Here is an 18,221-nt window from a genome sequence, read left to right as displayed (position 1 = left end):
CAGATTCAAAAAACTAATGTTACCTCAGTTAATGGCTTTGATCGCTGAAATAACCTTACTGAAATATGTTCCTTGGACATTGATTGTTCTTTCCCATAACCTTCCGATTTACAGAGGTTCTGCTGTCTATTTCAGACTATTACATATTGTATTTTTATAGTAGGCAGAATTGTATTTTACGGCGGATAGTGCAGAATAAAGCCGGAACGTTGCACTTGGAATGTCACAGCAGGACGCTACAGCCTACAGCATTCCTTTCTACATGTACAGCCCTCTGTGTTGAAGATCCAGCCAATGACATCTGTGGCCGCGCTACTTCCGCCATGCTCACCATTCTTCCCCCAATCAACTTAAACCTTCGGAGGTTTGCTTTGATTTTGAATGTTGCTGAAGCCGGCTAGTTAGTGTATATGGAGAAAAGTGATGGAGGAAATGGAGGTTTACGATTGAATTATGGATTTCTGTTGTACACTTCCGCCGGAGTTTTGTTTCAGTATCAGTGTTGAGTTTACGTTCATTGACCAGTTCATTGATAAAGGGTCTCTAACTTTCTAGTTTGCTATCTTGCAACCCAGTGCTAGCTGGTCACTCGTCTGCTGCTGACGGGTCCTACGCTTTTACTTCGCTGGTGCATTTCCTGTGGTTTCCTTGGTGAGTTGTGCGTGCTCGGTAAAGATGCGTTTCATCAAAAGTTGTAAGACTGCGGCATAGCAAATTTCTTTCTGACACTAATGTATCGACGTGGGGAACTGTTTTATCATCACCTGTTGTCAATCTTACAGGTTGCTAGATCCTGACTGTAGCAGCGTTTCAGTTTCAGCGTTCAGGTACATTGCAAGATCACACAGCTTGTTAGCAAACGAGTCAATCAGCTGTGACATTTCCTCATTCATCTGGTTTAGTGGGAAATGGCGAATAAGACACTTTATCCATCGGTCTAGCATGTGCTTGTCCGATCTATAATCAATGGCAGTAATATTTCGTATTCAGCCAGCTAGAAACTAGCCAGTAAGTTGTTGGTACACAATATTTAGCAGAGTAGATCATTTATTTTAAGGACCAACTGAGATAGAAAAGGATTAGTTTTGCAGTAGGGAGCGGTGTGTAAATTCTTGTGATCTATAAACATGATTTATGTTTTTAATTAGCCGTGTCAGGGGCTAAAAATGTAAACCTTTTGTCTTCTAGATATCAGAAATACTGAAATGTACATAGAAATGCAATTGCTTCGGAGAAGTTCAATATAGGAGGGCTATTAATATTTATATTCGCATGTAATAATCAGAGGGCAGCGCTGTCCGGTGAAGAGCATCTATTTCTGTTTACATTACATTGCATTTTTAGCAGACACTCTTATCCAGAACTACTTCTAGCACAATAAAGAGATGTTTAAAATAAGTATTTTGGGGCTATTAGCGGACTTCAAAGATCATTTCCTTGTGGTTCTGACTTTATTTTAATACATAATGTCTTCTTCAGCACAGGGCCGGAGTAAACGCTGCTATGGCTGGTAGCAGTGCAGTAACCCAAAGTCTGCTGGTGGAGTCTTCAGTGTGCGACTCCAGGATGCTAGATACGTCCAAGGACCATTTGTTTCGGGGCTTAACACCAGATGACGCAGACGGTAGCTAAAGACTCTTCAGCCAGTGAACCTCTTTTGAAAACGTCAATATTAGGGAATATTTGTTGAGAATGTGATTTTTCTGTACACCCACACACAGAAAGTGCTTATTGAAGTGGGTCCGTGTATATATGCTTTATATGGTCTATATAGTGTGATTCACTAAGCTTTGATGATCAATCTGCTTGCAGATTGTCTGCCGCAAGTCAAGACCAGAGTTGTACTTGTTGGAGATGCTGGAAGCAATGAAGAGCTTGTGAAAACATTGGAGGTAAAGGCACAGATCAATAAATATTTAATAGATAAAAATGCATAATTCATGTCTGGTAGGGGTTGGGGAACATTATTGGTATTTTCTGTCTTAATGCCTCTTTAAGGCGTGTCCCTGTCCTTGTGAATTGGAGGAAGGCACTCTGTAAATGTGTTCAAAGATTAGACAGAAATGTCTGGTTTGCTGGACAATCCCAAGGCGAGGTTGGTGACCACAGTAATATTTGTCTGCGGATGACCTCATAGGTCCAGGGTATCATCACTTCAGTAGGTCCATTCAGTGAGAGCATGATAAACCACAATATTTCTCCCTGCACATAGAAAACTAGAATCTGCAAGTGTACTTGGAGTAAGATTTCACATAAGCATTATAACATACATTTGTCCAGAATTTTCCAGAGATGTAGATTATGTCTTAAAAGGAGAAGCCTAAATCTTTTCTTTGGTTAGAATAAAAGGGCAATGGGGGATTTAAATGATTTATTTATAGATTTATGTATTAGATGCCCTTGTCCAGGGTGACTTAGATATGTCACATATTGTATATTATCCATTTATACAGCTTGATTGAAGTAATTCAGGTACAGTATCCTATTCAAGGCTACAGTGGCATTGCCCCATGTGGGAATAAAACCGGTAATTTCTGGGTAACAAGCCCAGGTACTTCACTGCAATTCCACGCCACCTGCTCTGCCAAAGCCCAGTCATATCTGCTGCCCTGAGTGCACAGTGTAGTGAGGGTGTAGAGAGGAATATGGGAGGGGCCACAGTGACACGGAACTCTGACAAAACCATCTCATGCTGGACAGCCGAAGCTTGTGGCTTAGTAAGGCTTTAAATGATCCATTTCAGATGCCACTCGTCAGTAGAAGATTATTGAATTGAGCAGAGGGAGGTGTCTGTCGAATGACTCACCAAAACGTCCCCTCTAGCTCTGAGCTTTATTAATTTAGCAAAAGATTTTCCCTGAGTCATAAGTTTTGCATCTGTTTGAAGTCCATGTTCCCTGTAAGAAATATTTAAATACTAACAATACTTATGTGACTGCACTGTGCCTGTTCAAGTACTTTTCTCTGTTGAACGCACCATATCATATCCTTTGTTCTTGCAGGCCATCAAAGTAATGGAGGTCCCTGTGGTAAAGATTAAAGGAGGAGTTCCAGGCACTGAGTTGATCAAATCAATAGTTAATATGGTAGGCCTGTGTCTCTGGATTCAAGTCTTCAGTTGCATGCTTAAAGAGAATCTTAGGCAGAATTTGCATGGGCAAGTGAAAGGAAATTGGTATTAATTCTGTGTGTCCTTATCACTATTAATCATTATTTTCTAGCACCTAGTGACCAGAGTTAACATTTCTGACAAAATAAATTATGCCTTCATTTTGTGCTTTTTGTTCACTTTGACCTCTTGGACTTTTACTCTGAAAAGTACCATCTTGTCCTCACATCTAAATGTGCAGAAACTCATTCATTTCTAGCAGAATTCACAAGGTTAGAGTTCCTGTTTTTCTAGAATTCAAAAGGCTTATCTTGAACTCCTGTTCATTCACTTGAATGAGCACTTTGAGAAGTTTGGTCCAGTTTCTTTGTCTCAGTTATTGGTGGAAACCGGGGGGGGGGGGTTGGGCAGACAGGTTGTGCTGCATTTTTTTTTGTGTACTCTGGTAGTCTATAGCATTGTGCATGCTGTAAAGGTAGCACATAATATGTCTGAAAACAGAGTACAGTATGCATGCAAATACGGGACTTGAAATTAATGTGAAGTGTCCAGGAAAATAATCCAAATATTTTAAAGTGAGCCTCTTAGAATGCGTTCAGTTGGAGGTACTAATCACACAATAATCAAGGTATAATTTCTTGTTGTGTCCAACCACACGATTACCCTGGTTTTTATTGTATAATTGAATAACTCAGGCTGCCTTTAATTATATCATGAGTTTTCTGTCACTGTTCAATGTGTCTTGACCTCGTAACTCTGAGCTTCATAAATGACTGTGTATGGTTGGAACACTTGGATATTTGTTTCAGTCATAAGGCTGTAATCTGCTTTCTTACTTTGCACTATTCTTTTGTCCAGGACATTAATGTGCCTTGCATTAAGACGGACAACGTGAGGGAGTTTGGAGATGGAGAGAACACCGAGTTTGAGACAGTCTTTGTGCTGACGGACTTTCGGTCACCTGACTACAGTTACTTGTACAAGAACGATAACCGAATCGTGGGTCCGCCACTCATTCGATACTGCGCGGCTAGAGAGGAGGTAAAATTGGTTGCAAATCTTTTTAAAACGGAGATTATTTTTAAATATACCTATTTTATTTCTGACTCTTGAGTTTTGACTTGTTTTTGTGTACTAAGCTTCGCTGGCTAAGATGACGGGACGGGGGCGAAATGCAGATGATACCCCGAAATGTGATTCAGAAGGGTTTGGATTGTTAGAATTAAACCCAAAAGATCTTGTTCATCACTGTCAAAGCAGAGAAACTGCTCCAAGTTTAGATTCCAGCAGAGCCAAGAACATGACTGCCACCATAATCTGAAGTTGCAGATTTCAGGTTAAGAGAAAGCAATGCACAGCTGGGAAAAGCCATGTAAACTGGACATAAGCACGCACAGCTCAAAGTGTAAGATTTTTATAATGGACTCTGAATGCCGAACAAGGCGCAGCGTCAGATTCGGGGAGGAAAGTATTATGCATTTCAACTGGTAACAGTGTCAGTAGCAACCCGACTTTGTTTTTAAAATGTGGCCTTTGATCCCCCCGTCATACCAGAAATGTCATTGAAAGGTCTTTTATTAGGACAGAAACCCCTCCAGGCAGTGCTTAGTTCCACGGTTGCTTTGTTTGTGTGTTGCAGCCTTTGCCCTTCTCCTCTCGACCACTGTACTCCACCACCATGCTGAACCTCGTGCTCTGCTTCACCGGCTTTCGTAAGAAAGAGGAAGTTGTAAGTCTGCTTCTGACACGCTAGCTTGCCCTTGTGCCTTTTGGAAGACTCTGATTGCAGCATCGATCGATTTAAATTAAAGGGTCCCCAGGGTCTGTTCAGAGTAATTATCATTTTGTGATCTTTCAGTTATTTTTCCATTCATTAAACATCAGGGAAAGTGCACCATTGGCCATACCGAGACACACCAAGCGAATGGTTTGGTCATATCAGAATGAGCCCAGGTTTCAGAATTGTCTGGGTTACACGACAGTGGTATCCAAATGACCCAATGTAGTCTTTCTATAGTCCTTTGTAGCTTTTTTAAAATGAAAAATAAAAAAAAATTTCCCCAGTTGTATACATATATGTATAATTACATGTATGTTAGAATTAATAGATTAAATGTTACTAGAATAATTTCATCAGTCTAAGGCTGACAGCTGCCAGAAGCATTGACAGTTCTATAATTCTGAGGGAAATGCTACAACATTTCCATAGCAACAGGCAGCATTAGGCTATTCCATTGCTGTTGTTCTGCCAAGCAGACAGAATGTGTAGCATGGACCGGTATTAGAATGACATCCCTGAAGTGGCAGATGTTTAGTGTGTTCAACCAAAATATTTCCTTGGGGTTTCATAGTTTTATCACAGAATCTAACTAGATTGCTTTCATCACCACTGTGTTCTGCAGGTGACTTTGGTCAGCCTGGTGCATCACATGGGGGGCACCATTCGCAAGGACTTCAGCTCCAAAGTCACCCACCTCATAGCATGTTCAACTCACGGAGAGAAGTACAGGGTGAGCGTGCAACGTTGAAGTGACAAGCACAGGTTCACTCTATAATCAATTATTTGAAGAATAAAGCATCAGTGGTGTGTTTGTAGCATTGGCTTTTTCATATGCTTTAGCAGAACTTCTCCAAACGTACTTTATCAGGTGCATACTGGATGATGATCAAATGCCTTGAGTGGAGGTGCGGAGCAGTGTGTGTCTCCAAAGTGCTTGTGCTCTGAAGGTTGTGCTCCCGGGGCTTCTTTAGTCTCCTGTTGGGCTTCCTCTTCTGAGAGGTTTCCTAGATGAGAGGACTCCTTTCATTCTTTCGTTTGTGCACTTTTGTCTTCCGCTCTCCTCGTAGCTCCACTCAGCTCTGGTGTGTTTTACATTTTGCCGGAACGCGCCCTCATTTTCAAAGGGAGCCGGGTCTAAAAAAAGAAGTGAACTTTTTTTTTTTTTTTTTTTACCTTGGCTAAAGATGCTGTTCCTCATGCAGAGTTGTCGCTCACGTGAAAACCCTCTTTTGTTTCTTGTGTTTGTGATCTGGCACTTTTGTAAAGATGTAGGGCGTCTCCAATCTCTGCAAAGAAAACGTAGCGCGTGGGGCGCTTGGTGTTGAAATTCTTTTACATGCTTCTCATGCAGCTAATTATGTGTCCACAAAGTTGAGTCACACTGAAGACCAACAGTACTGTGAGTGTTATAAGTGACTTGGTAAACGGCCGTTGTCTCTTTGGCAGCTGGCGGTGTGTATGGGCACGCCAATCCTTACCCCAGACTGGATCCATAACTCCTGGGAACAGAGGGACAAGGTGTAAGTGTGGCGTCTGTGTCGAAGCCAGTTTGTTTATGCGATATTTCTGAAAACTATTCATTGAAAACAGAGGTAAGCTGTCTCAGTCCTGTTTGCCCTGCTGGTTATTGTCTTGTTTTTTCTGTCCGTAACCTTGATCAGGAGGCTTGTGAGCCCTGAAAAAGACTGAAAAGCCTGTCTGAATGTTGTTATTATTGTTTATAATCTTTTTGGCAGACACTCTTATCCACAGCAACTTACAAGGCTAGAAGAACAATAGCCGCACAGTAGTCAGATCATCAGAAAGCGGGCATCATGTTGGAAAAACATTCATCTATTCAGGCCCAGTCACTTAGCAGTTCAGTCCCTTCACTGTTTGTCCTTACGCTTAACATTTTGAGCAAGTGTGTTTTTTTTCCCCATCTTTTGTACATTTTGCCATGTCAATCATCAAGCTCAGAACGCTGTGCAGATATTGGGAAAAAACAACTTTTCCTTGAAGTAGTTTGACAAACTTTAGGGCAAATTATAAAGCGGTAGGATAAGAGAGCGCTCCCTATGGCTACAGTAAACCTTATACAGTCTCCATTATTCCCGTTTCTCTTCATTTAACTCTCAATTTTATCAAACAGTCTGTGACACAGGCTTCATTTCTCTTAGGGACTTCAATGCGGGAGACGAGGAGTTCCGCAATGAATTCAAAGTCCCTCCTTTCCAAGACTGCGTGCTCAGTTTCCTGGGCTTCTCTGAGGAAGAGAGGAAGAACATGGAGGAGAGGACGCTGAGGCATGGTATGGTTTATGTGAGCACACACCCAGGAGGTGGCACACATGAACACAAAGGGCCTGTTTTTCTAAAGGCTTGCAGGCATTTTAGTATGTGCAAAAGCATCACCAAGGTTTTATCTACTAATGTTGTGCACCGTGATTTTCATGTCTGAAATGTGGAAGATGTATGAACTGTGGCTTTTTGCTAGTCCACGTGGATGAATGTGTAATTGTAGGTGTTCCTATGGGAAAGGGTAAAATAGCGTGAGGAGAAAATACCATTGGGTTATTGTGAAACAACTAATGTGATTTACCAAAGCTTCAAGCAAGTGCAGTTTGTTTTTTTTTTCAAAGGGATGGCCCATATTTAAATCCAGTTGTTTGTGGTTGTCATCATTTACATAATTACTTTTAGCAAATTACCTGCAAAGAGTGAAAACCATTGCATGTGCAAATTTCTTAATTGCACGCAAAATAGTGGCCCTAATTAGTGTTCTTAGTAAATCAGATTCAAAGGGTTTTATTTGGAGTGGATCCCTCCAAGTTAGCATCTTCACCTGACAATCCCAGGAAGATTACTTTCAGTTTTTTCCATGAAAATATTGGTGTGGAAGAGCAGTATTTCAGGAACCCAAACTGTAATCACAGTGTTGCTGGTTTAAACCCCAGGTACAGCTCTGCTTTTGGACCCATGAGCAAGCTACTTAATAATGTAATATTATTATAATACTTTTTAGTGCAAGAAAGATTTGCCATAATTGTTTTTGTGTTTTTTGATAAGTGTTTTGTGTGTGTTTGTTTGATAAGGTGGCCGTTTCTTGGATGTCGGAGATGAGAAGTGCACCCACCTGGTAGTAGAGGACAACTCTGTTAAAGAGCTTCCTCTCTTGCCACCAAAAAGATTGTACATTGTAAAGCAGGAGGTAATTCATAGCTTTTCTGTAATCGGAGCTGGAAAAAGCTCTCTACATCCCCTACCCAGCTTACTATGGGTGATTTGAGAGGCATTCCTCTGTATTTTTAGGTCAGTGTATTCGAATTAAACTAAGAATTGCTTTGTCTCAAGGTTTCATTTACAAAAGTCATTTTCGTCTTTAAAGAGTTGTTCACTTAATTTGTTTCACTTCAACAAATATGCCCACTTGTCCTTGTTACCACTTCAATGTGTCTCACTACTTTCTGTTGCAAATTTTTATTTGCATATAATACATTTCCATAAAAGCTTCTGTGTCTTTCTTCTGGATGTTTGAGGCGATAATATGTGAAATTTCCCTACTTACCAGACTCTCCTCGTTATAGTGGTTCTGGGGAAGTATACAGATGGATGGCAGAGCAGGAGAATCAATGTATTTATATGAAAAGGTAAAAAAGAAAGGTCTTTTGTGAAGATGTCAAGCCTGTCACCTCATACAAATAAATAGCAAAACCTGTTCTTTGGTTAATATACCAAAGACTTTGATCTTAATGTTTTGTACCCTTGAACAAGGTACTTAACCCATAATTGCCTCAGTTAATATTCAGCAGTATAAATGGATAACATTGTAAAAAAAAAAACTGCAACCAATGTAAGTCGCTCTGGATAACAGCATCTGTTAAATAATAATGTAATGTGACCCAAGTTGCACAGTAAGTTGTCATTATAGTTACATGTAGTTAGTTACATGTAATGATGAAGCCTGTCTCTCTCAGCCAGACGGCCCTGCCATGCAGAAGTGCGTGTCCCTGCTGTCCCTCAGCACGCCCTACAGCCACCACAAGAAACGGCGCCTCAGGGAGACGCTGGCCCAGCTGACCAAAGAGACGGAGATCTCCCCCTTCCCTCCCCGCAAGAGGCCGTCAGGGGAGCACCCGGCATCCATAGGCTCCCTGCTGGACATCTCCAACACGCCTGAGTCCGGAAAATCTCCTGGAGGTTAGGCTGGAAAAGGGAGAGGTGAACTGCTATTGGCAGGGCGCAGTATCTAGTCTTCCACTTATGTCCACCAGCCAACACTGACACAACAGGACTGTTTTTATCTTCAACAACGCAACAGGAATGAAATAATAAAAGGAGGTTAATTTCTGAGGTCACGTTGTTCATCTTGTTTAGAGTACTTGCCTTTAACTGAATAGACAGTTGCTGATGGCTTTCAAGGCTAGAAGGAAGTCTCAATAGTCCCTCAGAGGTTAATAGTGCTTAGACTGGTCAGTATTTTTTCCCAATTACAGAACATGTAATGCAGCAGAACCTAGACAGCAGGTAAAGGAAAAGTCCTGGCCAGGCCTGCTAGAAGACAAAAGAGGAGGAATGTGAGGAGGAGGAAGATAAGGTCAGACAGGTAGAGATTGGTAGCACGAGCATACTCAGATGGCTGTGACTCTTCAGACACGTTGGGCATTTCAGTGTTACCGAGTCCAGGTCAGATCTCAGAGGAGGGTCAGAGTAGAATGACGGACACATCCATTTAAAAGCAGTCTCTGTACCATCCATGATTTAGACCTCGGGGAACCACAAGAGTCCGTCTAAATCGTTGCGGATTTTCACATGCCCAGCAGGTGAAGTGGCTGCCAGTTACTTAGCAAATGCAGTGGTGAAGGATTTCCACTGGTTCAGAGCTGTTGCTGCAAGTCAATAGGAGGAAGAATCTGATGCCCATACAGATTGCAGACTTAGTCTTAGCATAGGAATATATGGTTTATGCATGGAGAATATTTCATTGTTCAGAATGCTTGAATATTTCATTGTCTGTTTCCTCCAAAACATATCCACTTCCTCCAGGTGTCTTTAAGCAACACTTTTGAGCTTCTTAGCTCCAGTTACGTCATTAGCAGCAAGGAGGGGATATATGAGTAATCCTGGATAAAGGAATCTGCTAAGCAAATAAATAATTCAGTGTTATATACAGTAGTGAGGCCTCACAGAGCTCAGTGAGAATCATTACAAGGGGTTTACTCTGGCAGTGCACCATGGGTATAACAGTTATGAGGCATTGACAAACATAAAGTATAGAAATGTCTGTGTTTATTATTTATCCTTTATTGAACTGCGCTGTGAAGCCCAGGTGTATTTTAGTCCTTTTCAAACACCCCAGTGCGTTTACCTTGTGTTCACGCACTGTCGGCTGTTGCTGTCTCAGAACTGTCCAGGCCACTGAAGAGCGTGGGGGCCCCCCCGAAGCCGTCAGCGAGATGGCAGGTCTCCAAGGAGCTGTACCAGACTGAGAGCAACTACGTGGGCATCCTCACAACAATCCTACAGGTGGGCGGGCCGGGCTGGCGCCTCTGGCCAGCCGAGAGCGGGAGAGTTTATTCAGCGAGTCGATATCCGTCTCTTTCGGGGTCCTTGGGGTGGCGGAGATGGATTCCATCTGAAGGCGGGGACACAGCCGCCCGAAGGCTCATCGATGGCGTCTCGGGGTGACGCTTCCCAGTGCTTTTCTGTGTTCTTTTGGCCATGCTTGGTTCGACAGCCCGCGGAGCCCTGCTTGCCCAACAAGACCCGCATTGAACGAGCTGACAGTGATGCTAGAGCAACATGTGATGGGCCCAAATGTTCAGTGCAGCACAGTGTTGTGACACAGCAGTTTTGTGCCATTATAAACACTTCCTCCTCCTAATCTCAATACACTTATAAATTGTAAAAAGCTTCTTATTTTAAAGTTTGGAAAATTGTCTAAAATGCTTCTTCCCTTTAGCTGTTTAAGTATCCACTGGAGAAAGAGGGACTAGTTGGAGGTCCAATTCTGGCTCAAGAGGAAATCAAGACCATTTTTGGTAGCATCCCAGATATATATGAAGTACATACAAGGATAAAGGTAAGCAGGGGTTATCCAACATTCAAAGTAAATGAAACAATGTTTTAATTATAGTCATATTAACTTGGATGTGTTTGTAATTGTTACATGCATTTGCTAGGCAGATCTGGAAGAGCTGGTCATTAACTGGTCGGAGGAGAAAAGTGTTGGCGATATCATTCTCAAATATGTAAGTGGAATGACATGTTGATGTAAACTATGTCTGTCAGCTTATTTACAGCTGTTTGTTCTTTGTTCATTTTTGTGTGCAGTTTGAGTAATCTCACCGTTAATAAGGGCTTTATAGTTTGAATTTAAAAATTCAAAATAAAATATAGTTAACACCAGTGGTAAGCTTTTTTTTTAACTGTATTACAACTGCTTTTGTGAAAACATTTTTCCTTTTTTGTTTCAGTCCAAAGACTTGGTTAAGGCTTACCCACAGTTTGTCAACTTCTTTGAGATGAGCAAAGAGACCATTGTAAGATGTGAGAGGCAGAAACCGAGATTCCACGCCTTCCTGAAGGTGCGAACAATCGCAGCACTTCTGGGCTCTATTCAGTGACTGCTTTGTTCTGAATGGCTCAGTTGAATTACTTGGAGGTCACCACTCAGTATAACTGCAATTTTTACGACTCAGTATTAGTTGTTGTTTAATCTGCATGTTGAATCTGCCAAGACCTTTGTTGTGCATCAGGACTACTTATGGTAATAGTTTCTGATCAGTCATTCTCCATACAACTTCACATGCTTATTATACTCTACCTAGCTTAGTGTCTCAGGGATTTCTGTTGGTTAACAATTTTGCCTTTTCATATATAGCCTCTTTAAAAATAACATTTTTCCCTTTCAACACTTAAATTAACACTAATTAACACTGAATTCTCAGCACCGTAGCGGAACTCACTGTGCGGTGAGGAAAAAGGAACGTTGTGACGTGCTCGAGCTCCTTGCTCAAATTTAAAGGACAGAGCGCGCTGTGGCTAGATTAAGTAGAAGGGGGAATGTTTGCTGCGCAGACTTTTCTTCCCTTGTTTGTGGAGGTGGGGAGGTGGTGCCGGTGACAGGTGTGTGTGTGAGTCATCGCAGGCTTGTTTTTATCTTCAGATCAATCAGGCGAAGCCGGAGTGTGGGCGACAGACGCTGGCGGAGCTGCTGATTCGCCCGGTGCAGCGGTTGCCAAGCGTCGTTCTCCTCCTCAACGGTAACACTCTCCGCAGCACGTGGATCGGAAGCGCTCTATATGCCAGCCACGAAGGCTCCAAACATGCTAGCTCCTTTATCAGCGACCCTAATAAGCCTCTGATTGATCATGAAATGCTTGCCGGTGATCATGAGTTTTAGGGTGGGTTCTGTATGTGCCTCCTTTTATGTTCCCTGTATATCGGTGCTTTAGCTGTTTCGTTTTTGAAATTGCCTCCCCAATTCAATGGTAGAATAAATGTTGTGTTGCTCCTCCCTGCTCTCAGATATAAAGAAGCACACTCCAGAGGACAATCCCGATAAGGTCACCTTGGAAAAAGCCGTGGAATCGCTCAAGGAGGTTATGACGTAAGGCCAGCTTGCTAAATTTAGTGGATACCGCTGCAAACGTTCTGCTTGCATCCCTTTGAAAAAGGAAGCCTCGATTTTTATGTTTAGGGTTGTTGTCAACGTGAGCTATTCAAGCAGTTATATAATGGAAGCTAATTGCATTTGACAATGGGTATCTTTCAGCCACATAAATGAGGACAAGAGGAAGACAGAGGGACAGAAACAGATCTTCGACGTTGTTTACGAAGTCGATGGTTGTCCAGTAAGTTATGCTTAGATATACAGATATCAGTATCGTGCATATTTTCATGTTGCAGGAATTGAATGTATATTTGGTTGTTTTATTCTCAATTACCCTTAAGACAACAATGGACCCCAGCCACTAAAAATCACTCTACTGCAGGTCACACCCGCATTCCAGTTTATACACCTGCACCTGTCTACTTAAGCAGATATATCTAAATGTATAGCCTTGTTGTGAATGTGTAAACCCTGCAATGTCTACTTTGTATTTCATTAGTTTACATTAATTACTTGCTTAGTTGTAGTCATGTCTCTGGGGTTTGCATGTGCGGTGCTCTGTGCCGCTTTGTGTGGAGAGACTGAGGCTGAGATAGCCAGGTAATGTTTTCTCTTGAATGGGGTTTGAAGTGATTATAAAGGAAAATGAGGGAGCATGGTCTGGCAATGGTTGAGTGGTTTGCAAGTGCGCCTCTTGAATCCTGTTGTGGAACTTCGTACTCCCAGCGAATAAACACTCATGATTGCAAGGGCTTTGGAGGTGACGAGCACAGGCATTTGAGGCGGGGGTGGGGGTGGGCATACCACCTATGTGTTCATTTTTCCCGGAGTCTCCCTGTGTCTGTATCGATGCGAGTAATGATGGATATGGTGGATTTGACACTGTTCCTGAGCAAAGCAGGGGGGCTCCTTGTTTGTTTTCGTGGGGGAGTGAAATGCATTCTGGGTACACCCTCCACAGGCAAACCTCCTGTCCTCGCATCGCAGCCTGGTCCAGCGGGTAGAGACGGTTGCTTTAGGGGACAAACCCTGTGACCGCGGGGATCACGTGACCTTGTTTCTGTTCAGCGACTGCCTGGAGGTAATGCACCGGGGGGGGGGGGGGGGGGGGGGGGGTATGGCCAGTTAGCAAGGCATGCAGGTTGCAGTTTGTTCAACTAATTTGTTTGGATTCTGCATGTTTTTGCCACAATGGGGGGACAAAAAACTGCTGACCAAGCTTCTCTGCTGGTAAGAGGAGTGGGGATAGGCTGGGAGTGGGGCAGGGTCTTTGCTGTAATCCTGCTCTTCTGTCTTGCATGATCGGGAATCCCTGTTATGTTAACACTGGGCATTACTTTGGTAAGCTTACGTGTCAGAAACTGTCATATTCAAATATCCCCTCCGCTCTTTTGAAGTTGACACTCTCGCCCTGCATTCAGCGCTGGCTCTTGTTCAAACACTCCCTTTGATGTCGAAAACCATGAGGGCCATCTGCTTACAGCTCGCGCAATGTGCAGACGCAGCCGCGAAGGGCAGCGCAGTTGTGTGTGTGGAGTCTGTGTGTGTGTGTGTATTTTTTTGTGAATTATTTATGCCCGCACAATGAATTGCTGACACAGCTATTATCTGGCTGCTAATTAGCGGCATTGCATTAGACAGGGGTGAGCAGTCAACGGCAGAGTGTCAGCCCCCTGATTCAGCGATGTCAGGCCCACCAGGTAATGAGTGGAGAGGAGGGGGGGAGGGGGGTGGAAAATCGAAGCCACGCTTCTCAATTAATCTCCGGTCGGCGCCTCCGCATTCGTGCCCCCGGCTGCCGATTCCTGTTCAGCACCACGTGTCCGGTCCAGTCACTAACGAGCGCGGTCGCTCGGGTTTGTTACAGAGGCACCGGTGCCTGACCGCACTCCGCATGACCACTTGTGATGTTGCTCCTGTCGCCACCACAGATCGCCAGGAGGAGGCACAAGGGGATCGGAACGTTCCGGAGCCCGCTGGTCCAGGCGCGCGCCCCGGCCCCGCTCAAGCATGTCGCCCTCATGCCCTTGTCCCAGATCCGGAGGGTACTGGATCTGCGGGACACGGATGGTGAGTGGGAACACCTCAGCCCCCTTGTCTTGCTCCCTCAGTAGGGCGGGGTATGTTTTAAAATGTGGTGCTGTATATTAGATATTAAAACTACTACTACCGTCATTGCTGTTCATGTGCAAGCAGCTGTACTCATATCATAATTTCCCCATTTTGGAACGAAGGACAGCGGGTAGGGCCTGAAGATGACCTGTAGGTTTTGTGGTGCAGGAAAATTGCTACATGGGAAGGTCCTAGAGCTCCATCTGAAGTGGGCTTTATTTTTATTTGCTGTAGATCATCGCAAAAATGAAACGCAATCTCATGAGTCACTGCCTTTAAAGCATGTTTAATTTGAGTTTGACCTAGATTCTGTTGGATCGGGGGGGGGGGGGGGGGGGGGGGGGGGGGGGGTTGGGGGGACGATGACGGACATGCAGTCTTTCACATGAAGAAAGCGTGGGAAGTGGCATGGTTCTGAAACGCAGGCACCACTTAAAGTCAATCAGCAATGCCTTGTCTGCTGGGCCTTTTTTCATGGCATCAAAGTTGCTTCTGATAGCGCTGGTTAGGAAATGGACAGCAAATGCTGAAAAAAAAATGAATAGAACCAACACAAGGCCACTGATGCAGAGATTTTAGATGAAGTGTATACAGAGTGTACAGGAAATTGTGAAAATAGCATTCAAGAAGCAATTGAAGAGGTAACATTGTGGCCGAATCTGCAAACAGTCAAAGCGGCTTTCACTGAAGCCTCTATTGTAAAATGCAATTTCTGTCTGTCTGTCTGTCTGTTTTGAATTCGGTATTTGCTGTCTGCCGACGGCTGTTCTTTGAAGGGGCAACCTGCGATTTTTTCCAGCATGAGGTGAACAGATCAAGGACGGGCGAAGCTTAAATGACATCCATTGGGGTGTGTCTGTGTCTCGAGTACAGAGTGCAGGAACGCCTTCGCCCTGCTGGTGCACCTGCCCACCGAACAGGACCACCTGCTGTTCAGCTTCCAGCTGACAGCCCAGGACGTGGCGAAGGCGGCCTGGCTTAGGACACTGTGCCGGCAGGTGGCCAACACCATCTGCAAGGCCGACGCGGTGAGAGCGCCCCCACTGGGTCCCCACGGGGATGGCGTGGGCCTGGAGCACTTTGATGAGCCCTCTGCATGCAAGAACAAACACACACACACACACGACTGGTTCTGCTTTATGGGAGAGGTTGTTTATCTCTTGATAGTTTAGTGTTTTATGCCCAGGTTGTGTCTGCAGTGCCTGAGACTGAAAAACACAGGTCATTTTAAGCTTGCCAGTATTTAGTGGTGGTTGTAAATTCGGCCTTTCTTGCTGTGCTAAGTCTAATCGAATGTCCGCTGTGCTTCATCTTAAATTTGACTATCCCTGTACCTGGAATTGGAAAGCAGGATTGTGCCTAAAAATTCATACTTCAGACATTATTGAGCACATCTCTTCCCTGCCCTGTAGGCCTTGTCTTTAATGTGATTTCAGTAGCGAGGAAATATGAGGAGATGTATGGCTAATATCTAATAAATAACTAGGTTTGGGTTTTGCACAATATGGCATCCTCGCTCTTCATGCTTTATCCACTAGGTGGCGATATGTACCACTCCTCCTGACGCTTAATTACTTCATTGGCTCTGCTTCATTTTGAATACCAACTAGTCCCTGCAGCTCATGGAGCCAGACATCAGCGTCTTAACTGCATTTTGAAAGCTAAGCAAAGTCTACCATATTTAACAGCTCTGTGTATTTTATCCCTTCCATTTTGAACAGGATGTGCTGATAAAGTGTGCCGATCCTGACTCCCTCCAAGTGAACACAAAGGACGTTGACAGCACCTTGAGTCGAGCGTCCAGAGCCATCAAAAAGACATCAAAAAAGGTGAGGTGGACAGAAGTGAAATGAGAATCACTTTGCCAATCTGAATTCTGAGATGGTCCAAAATGATAACGCACAAAACGGTCAATGACAGGCTCCCTTCCCCCGATCAAAACGAGTGAATCCACCCTAACTAAATTGCTTAAGATCAATGAGAATCAATTAGACAGTTGTCTCCTTTAAGTGGACGTTTATTGACCACGGTGCTGTGTGTTCAGGAGTCATTGCAGAGCTTGATCTTAATCATAGCAGAGGCCTGGCGTGTGTGTGCGTGCGTGGTCGTTTCAGGTCACGAGAGCATTTTCGTTCACCAAAACGCCTAAACGGGCGATCCAGAGGGCCCTCATGGCCACCAGCTCCCCTGACGACCCTGAACTCAAGAGCCACCTTTCTGTAAGCTCCCCCCCTTTGCTGTGTTTATGTCTGTGCATGTGCATGTGTGTATCTGTCAGCATGTGTGCATGTGTCTCTCACAGCTACCTGCCCACTCAGCACAAGCAGATGTTGTTTGTAATTATCAGCTCAAATCTAGAAAACACCTCACCACTGGGGAATATTTGTACTTTTAAAAAGTCCTTTTGAGTTTGAGCTTGTAAAACCTGGAAAGGAAAATATGTTTTTTCTTCTTTAAAATTTTGTATTATATTTTAAAACGTTGAGTGTTAAGTTAGACAGCCAAAAATGCTTAAGCAATGTGTATCTAGGTATTCATTAACTTCCTTGGAATCAGCATTTTGACTGGCTTTGTGTTCCACGGCTCTGGAAGAAAATTATTAAAAACTATTTTTTCCTGTGTTGTGCATACGTTTTTGGAATTTCGAAGTCGCTCCACGGTAGAACAAGAAATCTATTTATTTTCTGAAGACCGCAGGCATGAAACAACCTCCTCCTTCACAGCGCCCATCCCGTGAGACGCTGCCTCTGCAGCACGACAATTCATTTCCACCTTGGACTTTTTTTTAAATAGCTCTCCAGGTGCATTAAAAATGGAACGCAAAAAACGATAATTGGGTGGCACGCGCCGGAACAAGGGTGGCTTGTTCAGAATTTTCATTTCTGCTCACTGCTGATGTTAACGACGATCTGCAACAAAGCATCTTTTATTCCTTTATGTACAGACTCTGTTTTTCCGCTTTAGTGTGGAATACGATCATTTCCTTTCTCCTCCATCTGTAGGCTCTCCATTCCCCATCCATGGTTGACCTTCCGTCGATGTTCGAGAGGAAATACCTAAGTTACAGTCGGTCTACAAGTCACCTCTTATGATACTGGAGGGTGGGTCAATAGCCTTGTATCTGTTTACGACAGTAATGTATTATTCAGTTCCCAAACAATGGTACAGAAGATATGTGTATATACCAACTGCCTGAGCTGTCAACAGGCAATCGTGCCTTAAAATGAGAGATAATCCTGTTTCGTCTGTCATTGCAAAGTTACCCTCCTTGTGCCCTCATCACGTTAGCTGACAGCTAGTGTTTTGTCTTAAATTGTGCTGTGTGTTTGATGTGTGGTTGATGTAGCATTATATTTTCAGTGAACTAACCGTTAATTTTTTTGTTCATCTTTGTGGGAACAAGGCTGCTGCTTTCCTCGGTGTCTTAACATGTAGGAAATAAAAAGCTTTTATAAAGCTTTTTAACGTGTTGCTTTAGTTTATAAGCTTAAGAAAAGGGACGACCAAGCTTGACATAACGTGATTTATCAAGAACGTCTGCTTGTTTTAGACAGGTTACTTGATAAGAATGGGGGTGGACAATACCCTGTCACTTCAGATTTTTTCCAAAATGTCAACTGTTCTTTA

At 43.5% G+C, this 18,221-nt stretch overlaps 1 protein-coding gene across 1 annotated transcript; it reads left to right on the top strand.

The window, feature by feature from the left end:
* The first annotated feature begins 1,503 nt into the window (after positions 1-1,503).
* Positions 1,504-17,686, top strand: LOC118795873 (protein ECT2-like). The gene is made up of 24 exons (XM_036554629.1): positions 1,504-1,624; positions 1,813-1,892; positions 3,003-3,086; positions 3,968-4,150; positions 4,749-4,838; positions 5,512-5,619; positions 6,336-6,409; positions 7,049-7,179; positions 7,963-8,078; positions 8,455-8,517; positions 8,845-9,067; positions 10,272-10,393; positions 10,830-10,949; positions 11,050-11,118; positions 11,344-11,454; positions 12,036-12,132; positions 12,398-12,479; positions 12,645-12,723; positions 13,444-13,563; positions 14,414-14,552; positions 15,468-15,622; positions 16,316-16,423; positions 16,709-16,813; positions 17,597-17,686. Exons 1-24 carry the CDS (start codon positions 1,504-1,506, stop codon positions 17,684-17,686), a joined length of 2,670 nt encoding a protein of 889 aa, XP_036410522.1.
* Positions 17,687-18,221: the final 535 nt, after the last annotated feature.

This window comes from Megalops cyprinoides, chromosome 20 (genome assembly GCF_013368585.1).
Source record: "Megalops cyprinoides isolate fMegCyp1 chromosome 20, fMegCyp1.pri, whole genome shotgun sequence".
Lineage (NCBI taxonomy): Eukaryota > Metazoa > Chordata > Actinopteri > Elopiformes > Megalopidae > Megalops > Megalops cyprinoides.
The sequence above is the reverse complement of the archived record's forward strand: the minus strand, read 5'-3'. Positions and strand labels throughout refer to the sequence as shown.

What these genes read in the sequence shown, in the direction of transcription:
- LOC118795873 (XM_036554629.1), top strand. Translation starts at nt 1,504, where the DNA reads ATGGCTGGTAGCAGTGCAGTAACCCAAAGTCTGCTGGTGGAGTCTTCA. An exon ending in AACACCAGATGACGCAGACG is followed by an intron (nt 1,625 to 1,812) that starts GTAGCTAAAGAC and finishes ATCTGCTTGCAG; the next exon opens with ATTGTCTGCCGCAAGTCAAG. An exon ending in CGTCGTTCTCCTCCTCAACG is followed by an intron (nt 12,133 to 12,397) that starts GTAACACTCTCC and finishes CCCTGCTCTCAG; the next exon opens with ATATAAAGAAGCACACTCCA.